At 43.3% G+C, this 24,405-nt stretch overlaps 1 protein-coding gene across 2 annotated transcripts in view; it reads left to right on the plus strand.

Annotated features, from left to right (window-relative positions):
• Positions 1–24,405, plus strand: part of TMCO4 (transmembrane and coiled-coil domains 4) — a 74,271-nt gene that overhangs the window by 41,219 nt on the left and 8,647 nt on the right. For both annotated transcript variants that reach the window (XM_019511905.1, XM_019511904.1), the window contains exons 11-13: positions 2,760–2,844; positions 6,720–6,837; positions 8,470–8,587. In XM_019511905.1, the coding sequence (XP_019367450.1) occupies positions 2,760–2,844; positions 6,720–6,837; positions 8,470–8,587 (321 nt within the window). The remainder of the gene's footprint in view (positions 1–2,759; positions 2,845–6,719; positions 6,838–8,469; positions 8,588–24,405) is intronic.

The raw sequence follows: 24,405 nt of genomic DNA on the forward strand, positions 1-24,405 counted from the left end.
GATCCCAGTTAGCCTGAATTTTTCCCTCTAAACCTCTGTATTTATTCAGCACCCAAGCTACAAAAACTCCCATGAAGTACCTATGCTTCCTACTTCCACAGAGCATGAAAGCAGTGGCATAGGATTAGCATGATGTTGTGAATAACAGGCTTTTGCCTGTTGCCTTCTCCAGTGCTTTGTGGGTCCACAGGCACAATGATACTCAGTTATCATCTGCTTCTGCTTGGAGGCAAACAAAAGGCATGAGGGAAAAGATTGAATTCACATGAAAAGAGTGAGAAAGATCTACACATACAACATGGGGGAGAGGGGATGGTAGAGGAACAGCAGAAGGTGCACAGGAATAAGCTGCAAGAGAACTGCCATGGGGTGGCACCTCAAGGAAACGACCCAGTAAAACCAGTTCTATAATATGAGTATCACTCCCATCTGACAACTCTGAAATTAAATTTCTGCCCACCTCCTGCTGGTATTAGTTTTGTTGTTGCCAATGTGGAGGTAATGAGTGCAGGCCTAGCTCTAATGGCCATACGTCCAGTTTACAGACAGGCTTGTTCAGTGTCGGCTACAGATGAGCTGTAGGGGAGCCATAGAAGAGAACTGAATGTCATGAATAACTGTGAAACAGAGTGGAAGCAGCAGATTTTATTGCTAATAAAAACAGACGAAGGAAAAGCAATAAAGAAAGGCCTTGTTTGAAATAAGTTTGCTTTGACTTATTTCATACTGTCTTCTACCTTTGGTTGTGGTTAAAGCTCAGATTCCTGCTTTGTTGTAGATCCTTGTTAACAGTAAATTTATGGACCCCATCACCTGTTAAAGCAAGTTTGGAGGAGAATGAGAACAAAGTTGTTTTTTTTTTAAATTCTCTGATATAAAAGTTTTCTCTGATTTAAAAAAAAAAAAAAAAAAATTCCCCAATTTTCAGATCAAAATAAGTACCCCAAAATCCACATTTTTCCCTGATCAAAATGAAACACCCTAATAGATAGATCGATATAGTGGTATTTCATTCTGATCAGGGAAAAATGTGGATTTTGGATTACTTTTTAATCCAAAAATTAGGGAATTTTTATCAGAGAAAGCTAGGATCCCTGTCCATCACAGAGCCAAAAAAACCCACTTCTGATTGTTAATATCTCTCCCTTTTTGATCTAATAGAAATTCTTATTGAGGTATTTTAAAATAAAATCTTACTCATTTGGGGTAGAAGGCCCACATCACATCTTCCTAACAGTGCTGCAAGACAGCAGCTATACAGCTTGAAAGATAGAGTGGGTCAACATTTTCCAGCCAAAAAATGGACCAGAAATTCCTGCCAAGGAATGTAGTTTCATCAAAACCCATTTTTTTCCCCCAGGAAAGCTTTGGCTTTGATGCAACTTTTCAATTGGAAATTTCAAAATAAAATGGAATTTCCCTTTGATTTTACTTTTAGGGATGCCAGCATTGAGCCTGATTTTTATCCCTGTTTATATCTGTGTAAGGAGGAAATGGCTCTGTTCATTAGTACCTTTCCACAGAATAAGTGAAAGAAAAAATGCGTCCAATATCTCCTGCAGGCCATTCAACATCTGATTTTTGTCTTTCTGATATCAGTTGTCGGTTCCATTAGTGCCAGTTGAATTTCTCCTGATTTAAACTGCTTTAAATGAGAGGAAAGTCAGACTCTCAAACCCAATGATATAGTCTTTAAGGCTGTATACAGAAGGATTGCATTACAGTGGTCCAGAACAGGGGAAGTGTCACAAAAGCCTGGGGAGAGAATTTTTCTTTCTCCCCAAATGGAGACTGTAAAAGGCTCTGCAGGCAACTACAACTATGGGAGGCAGAGTTCAGGAACCTCACTAACAAGTTCCCAGCACTCATGTTAAATGCATGGAGCACATACTGTCCCTGACAAGTCCTGTAGATAGTTTCCCTGAAACTCCCCCTTTAGCTTGTCTGCATTAAGTTTAACCTGATTTGCTCACATCTATTCCTCATCTTGGCTAAGCCTAGGAAAACATATACTAATGACAGTCATATAAGCATAAGCCCCTCTGTTTGCCTTTCCATGGGAAATGGCTTGCTGGGCAGCATTAACAGTTATGAAAACATATGTGACCTGCCAGGTCCATTAACCCAACAGGCATTGGAAAGGCATCACGCTGCCTACTCGCACAGCTCTGCCAGTACTTTTCATTTAGTGACAGTTGTGAGTTCATGGAGGAAGAAGGCTTTAAAATGCCTTAGTGAGGTGGAAGCCATTTTTTCCCCTAGTCAGGAAGATGGCAGCAGTTGCTGTAACAAAACCAAGGAGTTCATACCAACTTGTATCTGAGCTTGATTCGCTGCCTCAAAAAGAAACGCTTTCCAGCACATCTGTCGTTCCTTTGCCACATGTGGTTTTGCATCCTTGTGAATTAAAACAGCAAGTGAGTAAGCAAACGTATCATTCTGTTAAAAGGAGCTTCCTTAGAGGCATTTTGAGGACCTTGACATTACTAAAGTAGAAGGAAAGAATGTAGGCCTTGATCCAGCAAAGCACTTAGCTTAAAATTAAATTAAATTTAAACTGTGCTTAACTGAAAGAAGATAAAGAGAACCATGGTAGTTAGTGGCACTGCTAACATGCTGAAAAGTTTAAGCCTGTGCTTAAATGCTTATTTGGATCATGGCCAGAGGGTCACTGCTTCCCAGCCCTTTCTTCCCAGGTCTATGGGAATATTTAGCAACCTTCTTACCTGCCTTTTTTCGCCTGTGCCTCTCTCTCCTAGGGCATGCGGCCTGTTACCTTGATTGGCTTCAGTCTGGGTGCAAGGGTCATTTACTTCTGCCTTCAAGAGATGGCTCAAGAGAAAGGTAGGGTCCAACAATTAACTCGCTTCCCATTTATTCTTCTTCTGCATTTCTGTATGAATTTGGTGGTGGACGTTGTGCCAGTGACTCAGGAGAGCCAAGCTTCTACTGTAGCCGTAGAAAGACAGTACACTATGACATACACATGTGTGTCATACACCACAACCTCATGCTGCTTCACTCTGAACCTGGGTGGACAGCCCTCCAGGGCTGAAAAAGTAGTCCAGTCTCCATGTCCTGTTCATGGCTACTTTTCTGAACCATTCAACACAGGTGCCGGGTATTGGTGGCTGCGAATCTATGTAGACAGCTCTGCAAGGAAAATCTAGGGATTATTTTGTATTAGGCCAAAAGAGATGGAACCTGCTCTTTTCTGCAAATACCAGGTACTCAGTAGGTTTGAGCAGGGACACTCCAGTGCACACATGACTAGACCACTGCAATGCACAGGAGTAATTCAGACCCCAGGGCAAAGCTCACATGAAGTGACCTATGGATCAGTGCATAGTAAAACAGCAAGGCAACATGTGGTCTCACAGCTCAGCTCCTTCCTGTCAGTAGTAGATATAACCCATGAAGGGCAGTGGTCTGCGGGATGCAATGATGCTGAAAGGTATGGACCACATTTTCCTATTTTATTCTGTGTCTCGGAGCTCTCCTCCACGACTCCAGCCGAAGACAGCCTGCGAAACAGCATCTGCCGGTTCTGGAAGGCAGCAAAAGTAGGCATGAATAATTTCTGCCCTAGTGAATTTATATTAATTGCAGGTAAGTTTGCAGCCACTGATATTTATTTCCCAGGATGTTTCCTTTGATATAAATCCACAACGTAGTTTTGAAATACACACAGAGTGAAATACTGCTGCCACTTACACAATGTAGATGTGGGATCCCTCCACTGACTTAGACAGAGTTGCTTCTTCCTAACACCAGTGTAACCCACGGTAGTGTTTGGCCATCTGTCTGCAAACAGTTCTTCTGATATCCTGTGACGTTTGACTGGTGGATCTGTTTGTGAGCTGCCCACGCTTCGCTGTGAACTTGGCAGAAGATGCTTTGCCTTTATTGGAAGTTCTCTGTAGCTATTGTATCTGATTCCATGAGTCCTCCCTTCCACTTAAGTCATTGAAATGCTGCTGTCATTTGCTATTTTCATGGTAATTTTTCCCTAAAGTCAGGCATAAAACCATCTGTCAGTTTATTATCAGTTGTGGTTTTTGTTTATTAATAGATTCTATTTTTAATTCAGAAAAAAAGAATAAAGTCATAATGATAAGTTGATGTAAATTGCATGTTGAAGTTGAGTCAGTCGTGTGTATGCAGCCTTCCCCCATAGCCAATTTAATTCATTAACCATTTAGCCTCACAGAATGTAGCTAATAAGTAGGGAGCTTTAGCCAAGCAAATACTCGCTAGCAAGCATTAAGCCAGCATGAGGGAACAAAGGAGAAGGTCAACTTCCTTTCTGTTTACAGCCATGTGCCAGGATTTCAATCCTGGCTTCAGTTGAACAACCCCAAAGAAAGAGATACCAGTATAAACGCACGGGGTGTGATTCTGCAGTCACTTGCAGCAAAAGAAACCTTCCTCAGGACCCTTCTAGGTTCTCTGTGGTGAAACTCAATCCCTTATCTGGCCCCACATTTACTTTTTTGTCCTCAATGGTCTGAAAATGTCAAGGACTGAGATGTTTTCAGGGTTTCATTAGCCGTTAATAGCCTGCAGTCTCCCTCAATGGGACAGCACAGCACCACAGCTAAGTAACACGTGAAAGGGAATCATTAGGGTTATTTTGGCTTGTTGCCATTCTAAAGAAATCGGAGCATCATAACTACATATCACAGCAGCTCCCCACTGCACATTGATTTCCAGCTCTCTAATTGAATTATGAAAGCTGAGTTGCTCGAGAGACTGAAAGCAACATGTTTAGTGCAGATGGCCAGTGAATTCTTCAAATGCACATTCCAGCAGCAAGCCACAGAAAGAAGGAAGCAGTGGCCTGGAACATCTGGGTCTGGTTTGGATTTGGACTCTAAAGATTCATATAAAATCAACCTCAGGCTCAGTCTCCCCAGTCTCTGTTGTATACAGACTCCAGGGGCCATTCCATGGCAGTGTTAGAAGAGAATTTGTGGAAACAGGGTGGGGGAGTTTCCTAGCTCTTTGCAGTAGGCACCTCGGCTGTGATGGGCACCATTTCCTTGACTAGTAAGTGCTACAAGGCCTTCATGCTGGCTCGCTCCAAAGGTATGGATTTACTGTGTAAACCTCAGGATGTTGATTTATACTAATCCTGTCCAATTCACACCATGCTATTTTTCTCATCTTAAGTTGCATTACTAGTTTTACACACAGTTAATCCACTTATCCGATGGAACAATTTTTCTAATCACAGGAGTACTCCCTTCACTTGAATTTTGGCCCAGGAAATAAAAATTCCAGTAATCCATTCCAATCCCATATTGTTGTCCGTGTTCTGTTCTCCACAAGCGTGTAAGAACAATATATTGAACAGAAGTGAAAAGTCACACATTACAATAATATGTTATATTAATAATGAACATAGGGTTTCATGGAATAGTATAGGTGATGATAGTGTCTTTCTACCACGTATCTCCATCTTCAGCCCAATAAAGCCCCATGTATGTAACCTTCCAAATCCCTATTGGAAAGATGACAAAATCGATCCCAAAAAGTGGTCATGACTTGCAGGTTCAGCTTGCGTTGCCCATGCCTTTTCCAGCATTATTCTCCTTTCACTAGACAAGTGGAGCTGCTCTCATTACAGAAATATTATTTAGTAGCTTGCAGGCAGTGGGAATTGGTAATCTCACTGGACCCTCCGATACTCTCATACCAAATCCCACTAGAATGCATATTATCTAAGCATTTGGACAAGTGGAATAAAAGCTTTTTTCCTTTTCACTTGTCCGGAAGGAATCAATGATATTCATGAGTCAGAAGCAAAAAGAGGCTGCAAAATGTATTAAACCCAAGAGGTGCTGACTGCCTGAATCTTTTCTTTGCACATTTTGTCCAAAATCATTATATTTTTCGTTTTCTTGTGCATATGGGCTTTATTATCCTTCATCAGTCAGAAAGATTTGTGGACCATGGGACATGTATGATTAAGCAGCATGGTCATAACCAGGCGTATCAGTGATCTATATTCTCAGGCTTCGCTCCTTATATACTAAGGTTGAGCATCTTCATTTTAAGCAAGAAATGAGCAGCACAAAGGATTTCCAAAACCAAGCTTAGCTCAAGTATTAAGGATCCTGACGTGTGAGCTACTTGTTCATTCAGTTGGCTTACATTACTGATAAGAGATTTATTATCCTGACTGGAATTTTTTTCCCATGCACATGGCTCTGGTTTTTTCATTCCCACTGCTCGCGAATGCAGCATTCTTCTTTCTCAGAGGTTAAGCTAACAAAATCAAATTGCTGTTCTCCAGTCTCTTAATATGAGGGAAATTTGTTTTGTAATTAAGAAACAATGCCCAGCAAGCTCATTTGGGATTCCTGTCAGGAGCTGGAATTTGCATCATAGTCAAATGGGGCTGAATGATGCTTTTCTGCTCCGGGCTCCAAGTCATCACTGCTGTTAGAGCAAAGAAGTGGTCTGTAGTGGTGTTAAGGAATCAGCACCTCCTGGGTCATGACTTGATGCAGTAGGTAGTTGCCCTCACTTTTATTTGTTCATAACCCAAAATCTCTTGTTATACAAACTAGGTAAACTGTCCAGATCGAGGCCTAGGCACAGTGAGACACTGTTTAGCGGTGGAGAGTGCATTTGGCAGCGTACATAGTACATGGGATGGGATTCTAGTAGCTATATCTTGTCCTAACAAGGAATGCTGCTTGTCATCCTTCTAGACTCTGAAGGAATCATCGAGGATGTGGTCCTGTTGGGAGCTCCAGTGGAAGGAGAGGCCAAGTACTGGAAAGCTTGCACTAAAGTGGTATCAGGAAGGATCATAAATGGCTACTGCAGGTCCGTAGAATTGCAGTCCCTCGTCTCATGCTGGCTGGGTCGCTTCATTCCTTTTAACCATTTTGTAAGAGAATAGTTTTGGAGCTAGTGAAAACATGGGTCCAACAAACCCAGAGACTGAAGTGTTAAGGCACTCTCAGCTGACGGCCCTTTCCTGTGCTGTTCATTCCCTCTTAAGATAGCCTTTACTTGGATTTGATGGTCTCCAGGGAACAAGAGGAGGCTTGGTGTTTAGTTCTTAGCCCTTATTCACACTAAGACAAATTTACACTACTCTGGCAGTGTAAGATACCTCCAAGGTGGGTATAAATGTAACGCTCTCTTTAAGCTTCTCTTGAAGTCTCATGTGAAAGGATTGTCAATGAGAATCCAGCTGTGAAATTCACTACAAATTAAAATCGAGTACTGATATGAATTTACAGATGTCAAAACACTAAGGAAATACCAATTTCCCTATAAATCAGTGCGAGCGTGTGCATGTCAAATAATAGAAAATATTATGTTTACACCCTTCGATGTACAGTATGTATGCATCAACATACAGAACTCATAATATACATGGAGGGAAATAGGGGTGTGTTTATATACATGTAGTACTTTTCTGTTATTTTACATACCTTCAAACAAACGGTGGAGAAAAATTGGAAAGATGGTCACTTGAGATTAAAACCACAAACTTTCATTAAATTCTTCTCCCTGGTTGATCTGGGAAATGCTACTTTTGCTTATTTTGAATCATGTGAGCTTTTATAGATACCAGATGTGCACACAAAATACTTTATAACGTCATGTAACATAACAGAAAGAACAACTGCTGCTCCTGTAGATTAGTTACTGAGGGATCAGCGAGTGCTTCTGTTTTCCTCCAAGAAACTATCACTGCTTAGCAATTTATGTGAATAGCCGAATTTGCCGTGACAATATTATTCATCTCCACATAGCACAATAACTGCTATTTATTTCAGTGTGAAAAGCACAGTACATTAATTTCCTGAAAAGTAAAGGAAATAATCTTATTATAAATTTCAAAACCTGAATGCACTGCTAAAATAAAATAGGTTTCATGTTCCAGTGAGTCTTTTTCTACTTGGTAAACCCCATGACTTGACTGATTAACGGACAATAAATAAATTGCAGCGCTGTTGCTCTCATGTAGGAATGAGAAGGTGATAAGATTCCAGACGAATATCCCAGTACATTGTTTGGCTACGACTGAGATGTTGCATTTAAAGATGCACGAAGGGTAGTGGGAGGGGTGACTCAGAGAGAAAAGGGGGCTTTCTGTGAGAGTATCTGGAATGTGAGACAGGATTATGCTGTTTTTCCTGGTAAAACATCCACCTGAAATTGGAGACATGGTGGTTTTCCTGCCTTGGGGCTCTTGTGAGGAATCCTAGGGAAGTCATAAAGGTGACTTGTGAGTGTAAGGTGTCTCGAGAGGACACGGGTACCTCAGTTCTCTTGCTCAGAATGCTATTCCTGCTTTGATTCCAGGTCAGTCGAAGGTGCAGTAGTGGTTGAACCATTATTAGCCGCGCTTCCTGATCCCCCTCACTTCTAGATTCCCTCAGTGCCTTCATGGATTGCTTCAGGCTTAACATTTGTCTCATTTGTGTTTTCCTGTCTTCCTAGGGGGGACTGGCTGCTGAGCTTTGTATACCGGACCTCCTCTGTGAAGCTTAACGTTGCAGGCCTTCAGCCAGTCAACTTGGATGACAGGAGAATGGTGAATGTGGACCTTTCATCGATAGTGAGTAGCACTCTTCATATTCTTAGCATTTTACCTGTTCCTTAACTCAGATGTTTATAGCCTTGTGCTATAAACATTCTCCAGCAGTTGGAGAAAGGATGAGCCTCCAAAAAGAGAGTAACTCTGAGGAGGGCTCCAGCCTTCCCAGATTAGGTGCTCTCGCCTCATAGCCCTATGACTTCAGCAAAAACCCTGTGTCAGAGACCAGATGAAAGCTAGAATCAGAATGTTATTCCATGTAGCTGTTTTGTTTCCATTGGGGATTTTTTTTTAAATTCTGAAATGTCTTGTGTTGGGCAGAATGCCCATTTTTCTCCCACCAGTAAAAGTTGTGTTGCCTCTAGAAAAGCAGTCTGGCCTGCTGAACACAGGACTGGGAGCCTAAACTCCTGAAGTCTATTCCCAGATCTGTCAATCACTGCAGCAACTCCAAGACTGAGAAATCTTGCATTGGAACAAGATTGCACACTTGGAGGATGGTACAGTTTTATCGTCCTAGAACTTTTCACATTCTTGGGCAAGGCAGTTGACTTTGCACCTCAGTCCACTTAGCTGGGTTGTTGAGGTCCTGGTTTCAGTGCAACAGCAAGTATCAAGATAGTTGAATTTGAGTCTGGAGCCATGGAGCTTAGTGCTGTTTGTTGCTGGGCTTGGATTTTGGTGCTGGATCTAAAATGTGGCTAGGCTGCTGGGTTCTGCATTTTCAGGAAACAGTAAATCTCTGAATTCTGCTCTGTAAATGAGGCAGAGACTAGATTCTCCAGTGCTGTTTAGCAATGCTAATGTTAAGCTCTTGTTAGATGTATAATACAGTAACTTAAAACTATCTGGCTTAGATACCATGAACAAACTAATGATTTAGACACCTGCCTTTTCCTCTCGGCAAACTCCTCTGCAGATGATCAGGCAGAACGCTGCTGCTTTGCTCATGTTCATGAGTCTTGCAACCATTACTGTAATGATTTAACTCATTTTCTCCCCTTCCAATGGAAGTGGCTTCTCTGAGCTAGAAAGACCAACTCAGGCGGTTTCCCCTGTCACTTCTCCAGTTGTAATCTCTTCTGAATACACCCACAAGCTGGCATAGAGTAGTTTCATGCCACTGCTTTGGAACCAGAAGGTCATTTAAGCGTGTGACCACTTTTACATGTTAAGAAGCACCAGCACGTGAAATCAGCTGTCACCACATCATTAAATTCATATGGACTGAGCTGTGTCAATCCCACTACTCAAGCGATGCAGGACTGGTAATGTACAGAGGCATTGCAGAGCGAAGTATGAACAGCCCGGAGGGGACTGTGGTAACAGAGGCTTTTAGAAATGTCTAAATATCATAGTGCTTGAGGGGAAAGGGGCACAATGTCTTGATTAGCATTTTCAAAAGCAGCAGCATTCATGGCCCTCTCCCATCCCATGCAATTTGCATTATCACTGCATGCACAAATGACAGGTGCTGGTGGCAGTAAAAGGAACTTGGCTGAGAGAGATGGTACCTGTGTGGCATGTCTAGTTAGCTCAGTCCTGATGCTCTCCTTTTCCTTGTTTATTTCTATTTCTGTCAGTTTGTACTTACTGAGCTTCGGAGGCAGATGGGATCCTGCAGGCACTGCTGTGACTGGCTCCCAGCAGCCCGTCCACTTTTTTTTTTTTTTAAACAGAAAAAGCAGTTAACATTCAAGCTAAAGAGACAGTACAGTGCCAAAGCCGCTAACCACTAATCCTCTATTGTTACGCATCTGTGTTCATGCTCTATGACATAAAGGATCCTGGTGTACATGTCAGCTCAAAAAGAGCTGCTGCTTCCAGAATAGTGCAGCTTTGGCTAACCTTACTGCAAAGTGCTGAAAAGAAACAGTAGTCCTGAAAAAAACCCATAGCAGTATAAAGTAGGCATCTTCTCCTGATCTGTTCTTCCTGGCACAAACCTGTAGGAAACGGAAAGACTGTGTGTATTATGGGGCATATCAAGGAAACCTTCAGCAAATGGTGGCTCAACAAATGTCATGAAACCTAAGATTGATTGGTGTGCAAGCTATTACAAAAATACATGGCGATGTTTTCGGTAGAACAGAGTGTAGTACTGGCACGACATTTTATACTTGAAAGAAACCCATCACTTCTTGATAAGATAGAAAGACAGACCACTCACTGCCAGTAGGATTGGATGTTTGCGTGCATATAAAATCTATAAAATGAGTCTCCAGTGAGCAAGTGTTCAAGTGCTTACCTAGGTCTAGTCTATGGGATTTGGATTACAAAAATATCCTGATTTGGATCTTTGCTAGATTCCCTGAGCAAAGTTGGCTAGCACTTTTGATTAGAGACTTTCTTTGAAACGATTGTCGCTGGGAACTCCAGTCATATTCTGATATAGATCTCAAGTGGGGAAGGCTAGTAGATTACAATATTAATCCAGCATAACTCAGGTGATCTAGTGCTAGCCACTCAGGACATTGTCTGCATTCCAGAGCTTCTACTGCTGTAGCTATGTCAGCATAAATCTTTAGTGTAGATTCATTGTATGTTGACATTTTTTCTGCCAGCATAGTTATACCGCTTCCCAAAACAATGTAAACTCAGTTCAAAGAAAATGACAAGTATCTTGTGCAGACGCAGCTTTAGCCACATCAGGAGTTTTGCTACCATAGTGTGTCAATGAGTGGTGTGATCTTTTCACACCCAAAGCTGACATGTCTGTACCATTGGTCTACTCTAGCTCTAGGTTTAATTTAATGTAAACCTGCCCTTGGTCTACTCTAGCAGAAAAGACTGAGCTGCAGTTCCAGTTCTTTATACTAACAGTGCTTCTTTTGTGCTGACAGATATTTCCTGCAACCAGTGTGAGTGGCTCATTTCAGTGAGCAGGTTGTTCATTGCAGCCTGTTGCAGCGCCCTTCATCACACTTGCGTTCTGTAGTCAGCTTCAGCTGTAGACACGTTAAAATTAATTGACTCAAGAGAGCCGTGTATGGGTATGAGGAGGTGATAAAGCATATATGAATGCAACACAGTAAATCAGAAGGACTGTCTGTCCTGGGAGAGACTTAGCCCATGAAAGTAGCTGCAGAGATCTTTGTCGTATGTTCTGAGACTGCAAAAGGCTCCAGTTGATCCTCTGCCTTCCTGTATATTAAACATCAAAAAAGTTGTTAGTACTTTTAAATGAAGCTCTCACTACTTTAGAAAAGAATGATGATGGGCTCCTTAATTGCCTGCTTTCTATCAGGTTGAGTAGGCACAGCAATGAGCCTGTCAATCACTTGCTTGTTTCCATTTCTCTTGCATCCTAAGTGCAAAGCACCTGGGACTCCGCTGAGAAACTAAGTAACAAAATACAGGCTAGAAATTGGTGTGAGGCTGGAAGAGCTGCATGGAGGTGTGGGGGGGCACCTCTCCCCACCTGATGAGAATAGGAGACTCCCACGTCACTCCAGCAACAATTTCTGTAGGTGCCACATCTGTGCGACAGGTGGATCAGAATCATCACGATGACAGAAGGGCTTTGGACAAAGCAGGGTGGGAGATTATCAAGAATGAAGCACTGACCATGCACAGATGCTTCATGGGGAATGTTCCTGCTGTTATCAGCAACTTTAAATATTAAAACTAAGTCACCACTGATCCATGATGAGAACCACTTCTTCCCAGGGGTCCAGCATTTGAACTGGGAACAGTTACTTTCTTGTTTAAGAATGGATGGGGGAGGAGGCAGGAATCTAAGGGGCCTGATTCTCACTGCAGTGACCGTGTAAAAGGATTTTGAAGTGGATGAACTATTAAGGGGCCTTAGTATAAGCAAGAACCAGACCGCAAGGCATGTAGCCTGTGTTTCTTTGGATTACGATGGTCTGCCCTCCTGTTCCAGTTCTTCGTTCCAGAGCCATCTCCTTTCTCTTTCTTCTCGTAGGGCCCCGCTTAGCTGACTGTATCAGTAGGAACACTAAAAAAACCCACCCTCCCACTCAGCAAATGCAGTTATGAAAGCTTTCCCAGCACTTACAATGGGACTGATTCCTTCAATAGCTTTATTTGACAGCACCTGCTACTGAGACTGAGAAAGTAATTGAGTTGTAGTGTATTAAACTGATTGCTGTTTGTTCAAGTGGGATGTTGTAGATTACATTTTTTACATTAACAGTTGAATATTGAAGAAATGTTTTTAAGTTAAGAGTCAGAATGTAGGCAAACCCTTTTCAGGCAGGCTTGGAAGTAAAGGACATTTTCTTCTGTTTCTTTAGGCAATTCTGATGGAACAGGGACCTAAGATGAACTTACCAGCATGGTACTAGATCAGATTTATGTCCGCAGGTCTAGAAATTAACGGCATGAAAGAGAGGCTGTATGTACATGAAATGCTACTACTATTGAAGGTGAAAGGCTATGCGTATATCATTCCATAGTCTACCCTGTAAAGGAATCACAGATTACACAGGACCTCACAGTTTAGCCTCCTGTATATATAGCCATGTAAAAAAACATAAGTTTCCACATTGGACCTATAGCGTATACCTAATTATTTAAAATTTAAGGACCAAACTGCAGCTAGTGTTCTTAGAAGTGCCTGCTTTCCTATGCATCCCAATGACACCTGAATGCTCTTAGTCATATTCCTCATCATAAGATACCTAGATGGCTGCTCCCTAGAAGCTGATGGTGCTGACTCACAGCCTGCAGAAATCCCTTACCAAGCTAATGGCCCCATTGTGTCAGGCACTGTATGAGCACATGGAAAGAGAGCTGCTGCTCTGAAAGAGCTTATCATCTAAACATATAAGGGGAGAGCGAGAGAGACTAGAAGGGGAGTGAGTCTCCAGCAGGTCAGTAGCTGAAAACCCAGGTCTCCTGAGCCGCAGCCCAGAGCCCTATCCCCTGGACCACTGATTAGAACAACCATTTCTAATCCCAACACTGGAACAAATTCCCTCTGCAGCCTTGAACAAGTCACTTCCATCAGAAAACTGGGTACAATAAGAATTGCATCAGTATGATATCGTAAAGCTTAAGCAGTGTTGTAGAGCACTTTGACAATGGAAAGCACTATGCACAAGTGAGTTGTTGCTGCTGTTTGAAAGGGGAAATGTATTTGTCCTTGTAATGAGATGTAGCAGTGGGATTTTCTGGCATATTTGCATCTAATTTTCCTGAAAGATCCTTGAGCAGGAGAAGGTAAAATAGAAGTGGAGCGTGCTATACCAGATATCAGCATTGCTTTGCCTTTTCCTCTTGAAATAGATAAAAGCGTTTTTACTTGGTCCCGTCTCTGCTGCCAAAACTGTGTATTGTTTGTGACAATGACAGTTAATAAGGAAATCTGGATCTCACCCTCCATACCCCTCCTCATAAGGGCTGCCTTGTCTTGGCCTCTTAAGTGTGAATGCACATGTAGATACAAAAGAGGTCTGGGTCCTCACTCACACAGGCTCTTTGGATGATGCAAACAGACCAAACAATTCAATATTGTAAAGGCCTCTCAATTTGGCACCTGCATGATTCCAGCTTTTCCTCTAAGCCATGCTAAACTGTGTTTTCATTGTGCATCCGAAGCTTGCGGCAAAGAATTAATTCCGGAGATAAAACGTGGATTCATCAAGTACTCCAGGGATTTACCATGGTAAAAGGTTGTCTCTTCCACTGACCCCAGATGTAACAATCAGGGCCTCACAGAAATTAACAGGATAAAAGGAAAAATAGCTAGAAAAGAGAACTCATCTCAATCAGGAGCTAAAAATGTCCTTGTGTTCCTACCCAAGAGATTTTGTCAGTGCAGAATATGGAAAGAGTTACAAACAGCCCTGTTTTGGTGAGGTTGCAGAGAGCTAAGAAAGATTTTGTTAAAAAACTACTCATTAAAGGAATTTCAGAGCAGTGGCACTTCAGCGTTGTTTCAAGAGGGCTCCAGGTCTGATGGGGCATGCTGGTGAGCATGCTTTCCAGGTATATGCACAAGTGACAATTTATTACCCTTCCCTATTTTCACACCCTCAGACACAGAGCTGCCAGTTTCCCCCTGAAATCCTGGCTTGTGAGCACTAGGTGTTTAAATTTAATTTGGAGCTTCTCTATGTAATACACACACAGCTGCAGACCACTCCAGACTAATTTTTATGGAAAACCTACCCCCCCCCCTGTCATTTCTTCCCCTTTCTACCTGCTGCTGACTGCTTCAGAGCCAAGCTCTCTTGAGGATGGCAGCAGAAGAAGCTATCTGATAAGGAGGCCTGAAGACACAAAGTGAGGCCAGCTGTGGACTAACTTGTGAATGGGACCTGTCAGACCCTCAAAAATTGGGCCCAGCTGACCTCACCTATCTATTGGTTTTTACACTGTCACTGTAGTTTTCCACCTGATAAGGCTCCCAACAATGAAAGCCCTTCTATAGTGACATTCATCACCCCCCTTGTTCTCTTATCTCTTTGTCAGGTTACAGAATAGGAAAATACCGGGCAGCCAGATTTCCTTAGAAGCTGTTTAGTACAACAGCAACCAAAGTTAGTAACATCATTTCCTGTGCAACTTTTAAATGAAAGAAATGGAATAGCCTATCCTTTTAATCCTCAGCAGCCTGGGCCATGTTGCTGGCCAGACCGCGAGGGACACATCTCTGTGATGTTTGCAGAGCATTAAAGGAGGTAAGATGTCACAGCCAGCTGTAAAAACAGACAATGGCTAGGTCTCTCAGTGCCCACTGCTCTCTTTGTGATCCTGTTGTCAGCTGAGAGCTCAGTGAACAGCACTCTGGGTAGATTAAATGCCCCAGGCCCTTCTGGATTCAGGCAGGGGGTCCTGGCAGTGCCATAAAGTCTTGTGACAAAGAAAAACCAAGAAAGCATTTTTCATACAAGTGAAAACAGAAGCACAAATAATCTGTTGTTTGCTTTTGCTCTGCAGGAGGTGGAGACTCTGGAGAGAGTTCATAAGCCAGCGCCTGTCCTCTCTTTAGCACAGAGATGATGCACCTTTAAGTGCAAGGGATACTTAATTGCTTTTATACCTTTGGGAAAAAAATCCATAAAACAAACCTCATCACAGCTACAGGTACCAGCCTGGTGTGTACTTAGAATGGGTTATATAGGACATCTACTTGGTGCCTTCATTGTCTCTGGAAAGTGTGCTTGGCGGTTTTGTAGGTAGCAGTGGCTCACATGGATACAGCATTAGGACACACCAGCTGCTATTGGGCACTAATTTTCTGGCTCGCTCTAGCATGTCAATTAAATCTGACTCCCTGGCATTTTGCCAGCCTCCACAGAAGTACTTTGCTTGCCGAGTGCAAGAGTTGTTTAGATTGGCACATAATTATTCTGCATAATCACTACTGGCAGGATGTTAGATCTGTGAACCTGAATCTGAAACGCTCCACCTTCCACCAAATTGCAGCCACCTCTGGGGTGAGGGTTGGAAACTGTTTAGCAGTACCCAGCAACACTACACAGCAGTATAGAACCAGAAGTGAAAGAGAATCCAGGGAGAATTTAGAGAGGCAGAATGTAATTGCCTGGCTTTACATTTGATAATTGCCCACCTTTTAGAAGTGTTTTGCCTGTAGTTAATGATCAGCAATCTAATCCTGTGGTCCAGCTAACCTGAGTCACTGTAGTTAAAGAAGCTTTTCTAGATAACTTTTGTCCTGTAACAACCATCTGCTTTCTCCTCCTAAACCAAGATGCATTGCCAAGCATCTCCCGGACCCAGTTTTTGCATCAGAGCCTAGATTGATTCTTGTTAGACTTTTCCTGTCTAGAGACAGAACCTGAGCCACGTGTCAAAGGGCAATCCGATAGCACGAGGTGGTAAGTTCTGTGGCTTTGTTAAGAAGCAAGAGTGATTGAGGGGTGTGTGGAGCCCAAATCCTGCATTCACTGACCTCAGTTAAACCTGTTCAGTGAGTGAATTGGTAGTTTCAGTCCTGCTCTATATGGACATGATGGCAAACTGCAGAAGTCACCACCAGTAAAACTGTTAGTATCCCTAGATGATGCATCAAGAGATCAATGAGAATGAGAACATGAGTGTCTCTTGGAGCCGTGCAGCTCTGGGCGGATGCACATTGGATGGAGGTTAGGGGAATGATTTGGAATTTGAGGGATATATATATCTATATAGATAGAGATACATATATCTAGTGCTGCTTCCCATTCTGTGGATAAGAAAGATACCAGACTCCAGGACTGCTGTTCTGCCACCTTCCCCCTGCTAAAGAATAAGCTATTTTAATCATTTTGAAAGAAAAAAAGCACAAGCCTTGATACATGCCCCAATCCAGACTCTTCTCTGAGCACCCAACCAGGGTATTAGTATGAGGCAACATGCCCCTGTGTCATCCCTGAAGCATGGCCATTTGCATCCTCTCTGCCACCCTTCCTAGATTATGTCTCCATGTCTTAAATGGTAGGGAATACTGCATTAGAAACTTAGGCTGTTCTAGTAAATCCAGAAGGACTAGGCTTGACCAGAGGCACAATAAATAGGTATGAAGTGTGCGTGATACGAAATATAGGTATCTGGATGTTGACCTTATAAACACTTGTGCAAATCACGCAGTCCCTACTCAGGCAGAGCTGCCGGTGAAACTGGTGGGCATTTTCTCTGAAAAAGGATTTCAAGAGCAAACTCTAAGAGGGAGAGAGAATGGAGCTTTTCATTTCTTGGATATTGCTCACTTCCACTGAAATATTTACAATATTTTAATACCATTGCTGCGTTTGGGTTTTAATTTCTTCTCTATTTCCTTAAGCCAACGTGACAAGAAAATTCAGCTGTTAAGGGCAATTAAAAATGTTAATGAAACAGAAAAAGTGATTCCAGTGACACACTGCATAGATGAGTTTTTTGCTGCCCATAACACCATCTCAGCAATGTTGATGAGTTTTGACAGTGTTACTCTAATGTGCTACTGCCATTCATAATTGTAGATCAAATGCCATGAACAGTTACCGCTGCCAGCTAGCCTCTGCATTCGTGCCTCCTCCAGCTGTGAACTCATCAGAGTTTCCAAGCTAAGCAGGCGTAAACCAGGTCAGGATGGAAGATGTTGGAAATTGTTTGTGGTGTGGGTCGTGATGTTAGTGGCACGGTAGGTGATACTGTTCCCTCTGAGTCATCGTTGATGCCCCAGAGTGATCTGCAAGAGAAAGGAGGCAAAAAACCAGAAATGCTAGAAATTGAGGGCCTGATCCTTATAGCCTCCTGACCCAAGTCCACCATGCATAATTATGGTCTGATGCCTCAAGGAAATTCCCTTGGTGATGTCAAGTGCACATAGTATCCCTCAACTCCTTTCCCAGAGGCCACTGTCCAATGGTGGCACTGTTGCTTATCACTTACATTGTGATACACCTGAGTGGGACCCCATTATGTCAGGCAGTGTACACACGTCAATTAAACAGCAATCCCTGATCCTAAGGACTTACACCCTGAAAGGCATTAAACAGCAGGCAGACAAAAAAAGTAGGTAGAAGGGCTGGGAAACAAAAATAATAGCCATTTTAGCCTCAACTGAGTGGATTCTGCATCTGCAGTCACAAATGCTATGTGCTGATTAGCAGCTGCGGCTTTCCACTTCAGAGATGTCTGGATATCTGGAGGGGTAAAAGGCACAAAAAGTGTATCAGCCTGTCAGACTTGTAATCTGTTCAGGGAAATGCTGGGAGGACAAGCTCTGGAGCAGTGCAGGCTCATTATCTGATAATTGCAGCAGCACAGCTATACACCAGTGCAAAAAGCAGCAATTCACAGAAAGCACTAAAACGGCAGCATTTCAGGCATAACATTAAGCCAGATATTGTGCATGATGATTCTTCTTCCTTTCTTTTTTCTTTTTTTAAGTCCCTTCAGGCTGGTCTTTGACTTGCAGATCTGGACTGATTTGAGCCGCTTTATAGGAATACTCTGGTAATTGGTGTGTGCTGTTTGATCCTTAATTCTGAACTCCTCATGGTAGAGTTGAGCACCTTCCAGGAGAGCACTGCACAAATGGCTAATATCTGCTGCCATGTGTTTGTTCTCTCCATTTCCCCAGAAGTGCGATCAGTGAAGCGTCCTTGATAAAGGATTTTTTGTGGCCTTGCATATTTATATTAGGCACGTGGCTCCTTTCGAAGTGCATCTGGCTTCTGGCCTGATGGTGATGTAGTCAAAGGTCATTAATTCCTTGAGTTGTCATCTCAGATCAGTCCCCAAGAGAGTGTTGTCTCCTTCAGTCTTACTGTGGAGGGGAGCGAAGTCACTGATGATAACCTTCATTCTGGGGGTGTTAGGGGTTCTTTTCCACAGGTTGGGCTCAGGATGTAACAAAATAAGCTTGAAGAAAAGCACTAAATTTAAAATTCTCCAGAAAGCCAGTGTAGAGAGCAGAAAATAGATTTGATGCATTGCTGGTAGCCTTGGTTGCTGATCAGATATGCTGCAGCCTCCTGTAGTAACTGGAATTTCCTAACTGCTGATGACTTTATACTCTAGTGTACTGGATTGCCATAGTCAAGCTAATAGGGGATGAAAGCATCGAGGCCAAGTCATTTGTCCTCTAGGATGAGACAGCCCCCTGGACACCCAGAGGTAATAGGAAGAAAGGGTTACTCAGATGCTGACATGCAACAGCGAGGAGTCCACACATTTAAACTATGAACCAAATCAACTATATGCACGGATGTGTCTTCAACCAAAGTCAGCAGCATCATAGCTGCAGATTTAGCAACTTGAAGCCCAGATGAGCTACTACCCCCTTTAAATCAAGGTCATGTACTTGCTGCTTCTGCTATTATAATTCTGGTGTCAAGAAAAAGCTGCTGAAATAAGAGCTTCCCCGTGGAGTACTTGATAACATCGAGTGGGTGGTTTGGTTTCTGAGTGCCTGCTGGTTCGGAAGTAGGTGTTCGCGCCAGGCTCTGTGAGGAGGAGAGGTGCCTTCTGCCACTCCATTCATTTGCTCTGAGAGCCATCATCACACCGGCAGCCACCATATGATTCCCTCTTATCACTATCTGCAATCACATCTCTTGTATAATTTCCTCTGCCACACTGAGAGTCAAGAGGCAATGCAATCCAGAACCCTTGCAAAGGAGTTAAGTACAGGCGGATGTGTCAGCAGAACTGATGAATCGCCTCCAGAAGAGCATCTGGGATGCAGGACGTAGTGTGTCAGTGCCTGTGAGCTGGGAAGCAGGTCCTCATGGTACAGCTGCAGCTGAAGGGACAGAGGAGGGCACCATCAGGCCCATGGGCCTGATGTAGCCAGTTCTCTTTTCCTTCCCAGGGTCTTCATATGCAAGTGACTGATTTAATAAAAACTACGTGTGGTGTCAGGCAACAAACCATCCTGTGACTCCTGCGCTAGAGGCAGAACTTCCTTAGAGAAGGTGGGGCAGGGGAGGATTGTTTGGGATCACAATATGAGGCCCCCCATGAACTCTCTTCAACATGGGGCCTCAGCTTCACCAGGTGTTTTACACCAGCTGAGATTGTGCAACTTGGAGAGCCTTGAAACCCTGCCAGGTCCTGTTTGTTGCTGGGTCAGGAAAGGGCTCAGAAGGTGCCTCCCATGGCAGCTGAAAAGGAGGCTTCCTCTGACCTAGCCCACTTCAGGTGAGTGTAATTAGGGCAGTTTAGCACTTTTTACACCACCCCCTCAGCATTTTGATTCACAGCCAGTGGACCCATTTGATCTGTTCAGGAGCTCTGCATGGTCTTGTCTAAGTACAGCTAGCAAAGATGCTTTCTGAATTTCACACTCAGGGTCCTCCTTTCCCTCACAACTGCAGAAAAGCCTGCTCAGATTTCGTGCATGGTCATTTGCCAAGTCTTTTAAAACACACTTTGCACTGCCTCATTTAAATAATTCAGATTTGGGCAGTCCATGTACCAACTGGTCTGGTACATGGACTGCCCAAACCAACAGCAGTAAGGGCACATGTGAAAACACCTTCCCTCTTCAGAAGTCTGTCCCAAACTCTCTTAGCATAATTGTCCATGTTGTATGCTTCCTGATCTTTCCATTTTTCTCTTTATGCGCCTCATTTTTTTTTTATACCTGTATTCTCTTTCCTCTCTATTTTCCCCTTAAATTTCAAGCACTCCACAAATATATGCGAAGGCTTATATAGGTCTCTTCCTTTTCCAGCCTTTTGCTAGTGATCCTGCTGCAAGACAACTCCAAATAACAGAAAAGATGTTTCTCTCTCTCTCTCTCATTTCAGAGCAAAACTTGTTCTTGCAAGTTAGGGGTCACCAAGCATTGCAGAAGGGCATGTATAACAGCCTTTTCCAGTCTCACGAACACAAATACTCAGCCAGGAATTATACCCAATTACTTTCTCGGACAGTTCTGGTGCAGACACCAAATACTTTATAAAGCTGCATGTTCTCTCCAATATCCAGTATTACACATCTTGAGAAACAGCACTGGCAGATAGCAAGGATTAAAGCAAGTTATCGCTGGGCTAGTTTTACCTCTCACTTAGTCTGCTTGAATCTGTTAAATCAAGGCTTGCGCAAATTAGAAACCTGGGGCAAAAGGAAGTCAGGCTCACCTGCTTGCAGGACAGAATCAGTGGGTAGGTAGGATAGGTAATTCTACTGTTGAAACACTAAGGGGACCTCCCACTCCTATTTTTTTTTAAAGGTCTAGTCTTTCTTTTGCAGGGCAATGAGTGCCTCTCTTTCACGCTGCAGACTAAACATGCAAATGTACATGATATTTGCTAAGGGACAGCCAGCCTGTTACTCATCCCAGCCACACACGGAAGAGTTAAGAGCCTCTGGTACCTGGACCATGCTATGTCCTTTCTAACCGTCTTTATGGCATAATGCTTTGAATTGCACCTGAGGTGGGTCTGGAACTAATGCCCTTCAATTAGCACCTCCATTGTAAGAATGATTTACTCAGCAAGCCTTGGTTGAAAGATGATTGTACTGTAATTAAAAGAGGGTTTTTACCTAAATTCAGTCTGTTTTTAAATGGGGAAGCGGGGGATGCAGACTGAATTATTTATTTCACTCCTAGAAATTTATGTGTGTGAGGGCTTCAGTGAGAAATGTAGCTCAGTTGGCTTTACCTGAAAGCATGCTATGGATGAAGGCAGTCCCTTAATCTTTATTCTGTCAGATTTTGTATCAGGAATAGAAATATTAGCAAGAAATACTGCTATTAGCTTTGCAGATAGATATGTTTTTAAAACACTAACCCCATAAACCCCCCCACAGGTGAGAGTTTTTATGAATTCTTCTTAAACTTCTGAACTGTGGAAATTTAAGAGTGTATCTCTATTGCCACTGAAGGGGTGATTGCAGTTGTCACATTTTGGTCCATTTAAAACTCACTCCAGCTCCTGATGTCTTGAACAGATTGCCTTTCTGTTTTTCCCCATACATTTCCCCACGTCCTAAGAACGTGTCATTCATGTGATCAGTACTTGCTTTCATGCCAAAAGAAAGGATTTTAACTCTTAGTGAAGTCAACCACAATGACGAAGTCTCTGATAGAAACTCCTCAGTATTTAACATAATGCTCTGCCAGTGCACTTCAATCCTGACTCCCCTAACTTCAGTTTTTCCACTACTGCAGCTCCGCTGATTCATCTCAAGCGCATCCTTGTATTGCTCTTCCTATTCCCATCCTGGGTCTTTTGGATGTGAAGGTTCAGAGCCCAGGGCCTGACCACGTCCTGGAAAAGACTAAATAGCCTCTCTTCCAGTGATTCTCAACAAGAAGAGCATGCAAACCATGTCATTTTAGTATTGTTAGGTGTGCTAACATAGCTCAGAAGATGAACACAGATTTCAAGTAGGAATCCATTGTATTAAAACCATTCTGACCTGCTGTGCTGTTTCTGAGTTGTTTGCAACAGCAGACTTGCACTATATTCTTTTTTTTGAAGTGAAAAAGAAAGTGAAAACTAAGATCTGGCATTTTCCAAGGGGTTCCTCGAGGCTAACACAGGACACCGTGAGTCCAAAAAGGTTGTTGTGTTCCCGCTTTGCCCGGGGTACTTAACACCCTCAAGCGGCAGGTCTCAGGCAGCAGGCAGAAACAACTTCATGGCCAGAGTGGCCTTGCCAGTTTAACAGAGACTAATTCTTTTTAGTGACAGACAGGCTGGCATCACTTTGAAAGCCTACAGCCAGCCACGCACTGCCTCTTGGAAGAGCAGAATTGCATGTGTCCTGAGATGGCACTGATGATGACTGGCTGCAGGAATTTAGAAGAGAGATGTTGGGAATACCTTTGTGCTTTCTCTCATCATTTGTTGCTATCCACAGAAACCTGGCAGACTGGCCTCAGACTCCAGAGTTGCTAATTCAGCTGTTTTCATGAACAAAAAATTTCACTGACGCTTTTATAACTAAGCGTAACCTAAATAGGTGGGCCAGCAATGAGAAAGGGGCTTATCTCGGTGTCCAAACTCTTGAGATGCTTGCATATTAGCATTGTCTTTGTACGCACAGTATTCGGGGCACCTGTGAAATGAAAGCAGCTTTCTAATAATAAGATGCACAGATTCTCCGAGCTCCAAAAGCTGTAATTCCCTTAATTAACTCCTCCCATCCCCACACAAAGTCATTGTTCTTAATTGTCATAGACGGTGTTTGTTTGAAAGAAACAAAGCCAAGCATGTAATTGCAACTTCTCCAAGACAGTGACTTGCCGCGTGCCAAAGCAAGGCAGCCCTGGCCTGTAATTTTAGCTCCTGGGGTATTTTTTTCCTGCATGATAAAGTTGCTCCCTGGGTGTTACAAGCAGGAAGAAAATCAAAGAGATGACATTTTCAATCGTACAAGTGACCTGGTGTCCTGCAAGCTGCAGACAGTGCCTGCAGCGTCATTGCCAGAGCTGTGCGCTTCTGCTATCGCGCTGTAATCCTCACCAGATCCAACAGATCCCTCATCAACCAGAGCAGGAGGAACTGATCACATCCCAGCTGCTCTGCCCTTTCTTCTCTCTGTGTGCACTTAGCTGGGAGGCCAAGGGACCTTCTGTCTGAGTGCTTTCAAATTACACTGATCAGCAAAGAAAACACCTGTGCCAGTCCCATGTGCTGGGTTTCTGGTCTGTTAGAGCTTGAACCTGCACCTGCCAGTGTCCTTGGTGCAGCTCCTGTTGAAGTCCACTGATCAGGAGCAGACCGTTTACACTTCAGCTAGTGCCCGAGCAGCTTTTACTTGATTAAGAAAATCTGAGATGAGCAGAGCACTACAGCATCAGATGCTCCTCCTTCACCAGGCGGTATTGGGCTAAAAAAAATCCAGCTCCCTTCTCCTCTTCTCATGGAGATTCACCCCTTCCCCAACTAGACCCTCAGCTGGAAGAAATCCTGTATGGCCCTTTCACACTCACAAATTAAACCAAGGTCTCCTTCCTCTTAGCTCATTTCCCTACCTCCATCATACACCCTCTCAAGCATCTACCTGAGCCTGCAGGCAATTGAAAGACATGTTTTGCATTCCTATAGCTTGAAAGCTTTAAGGAAAGCTGTACCTATATCTTTCTTTGATGTGAAAGGCTGATCTCTGCTCAAGGATCCTGTCTTGTGCATACATTAGTGCTTTATCTTTTTCTTCCCAGAGCTGGGTGGGAAAAAAAAACCTCCATGCAAAGTCAGTTGAGTGGAGCTGTAAGAACAGCCCCAGTCTGCAACTAATACAGAGAGCCGTGTAACTGCAAACTGATTCTGTTATCATCACTTTTCAGACGCACAAATCGGTATCCTCTACCCACCTCCACCTGCAAGAGCTGCCATTCAGCCAGGCAGCAGCATCCAGGACATATGGCCCATCTTGTCTTTACACAGATCCCCCCCCCCCCCCCCCCGCCCCCCCCCCCCCTT

The sequence above is a fragment of the Gavialis gangeticus genome, unplaced genomic scaffold, assembly GCF_001723915.1.
Source record: "Gavialis gangeticus isolate Ggan-Ray unplaced genomic scaffold, GavGan_comp1, whole genome shotgun sequence".
In the NCBI taxonomy this organism is placed as follows: Eukaryota; Metazoa; Chordata; order Crocodylia; family Gavialidae; genus Gavialis; species Gavialis gangeticus.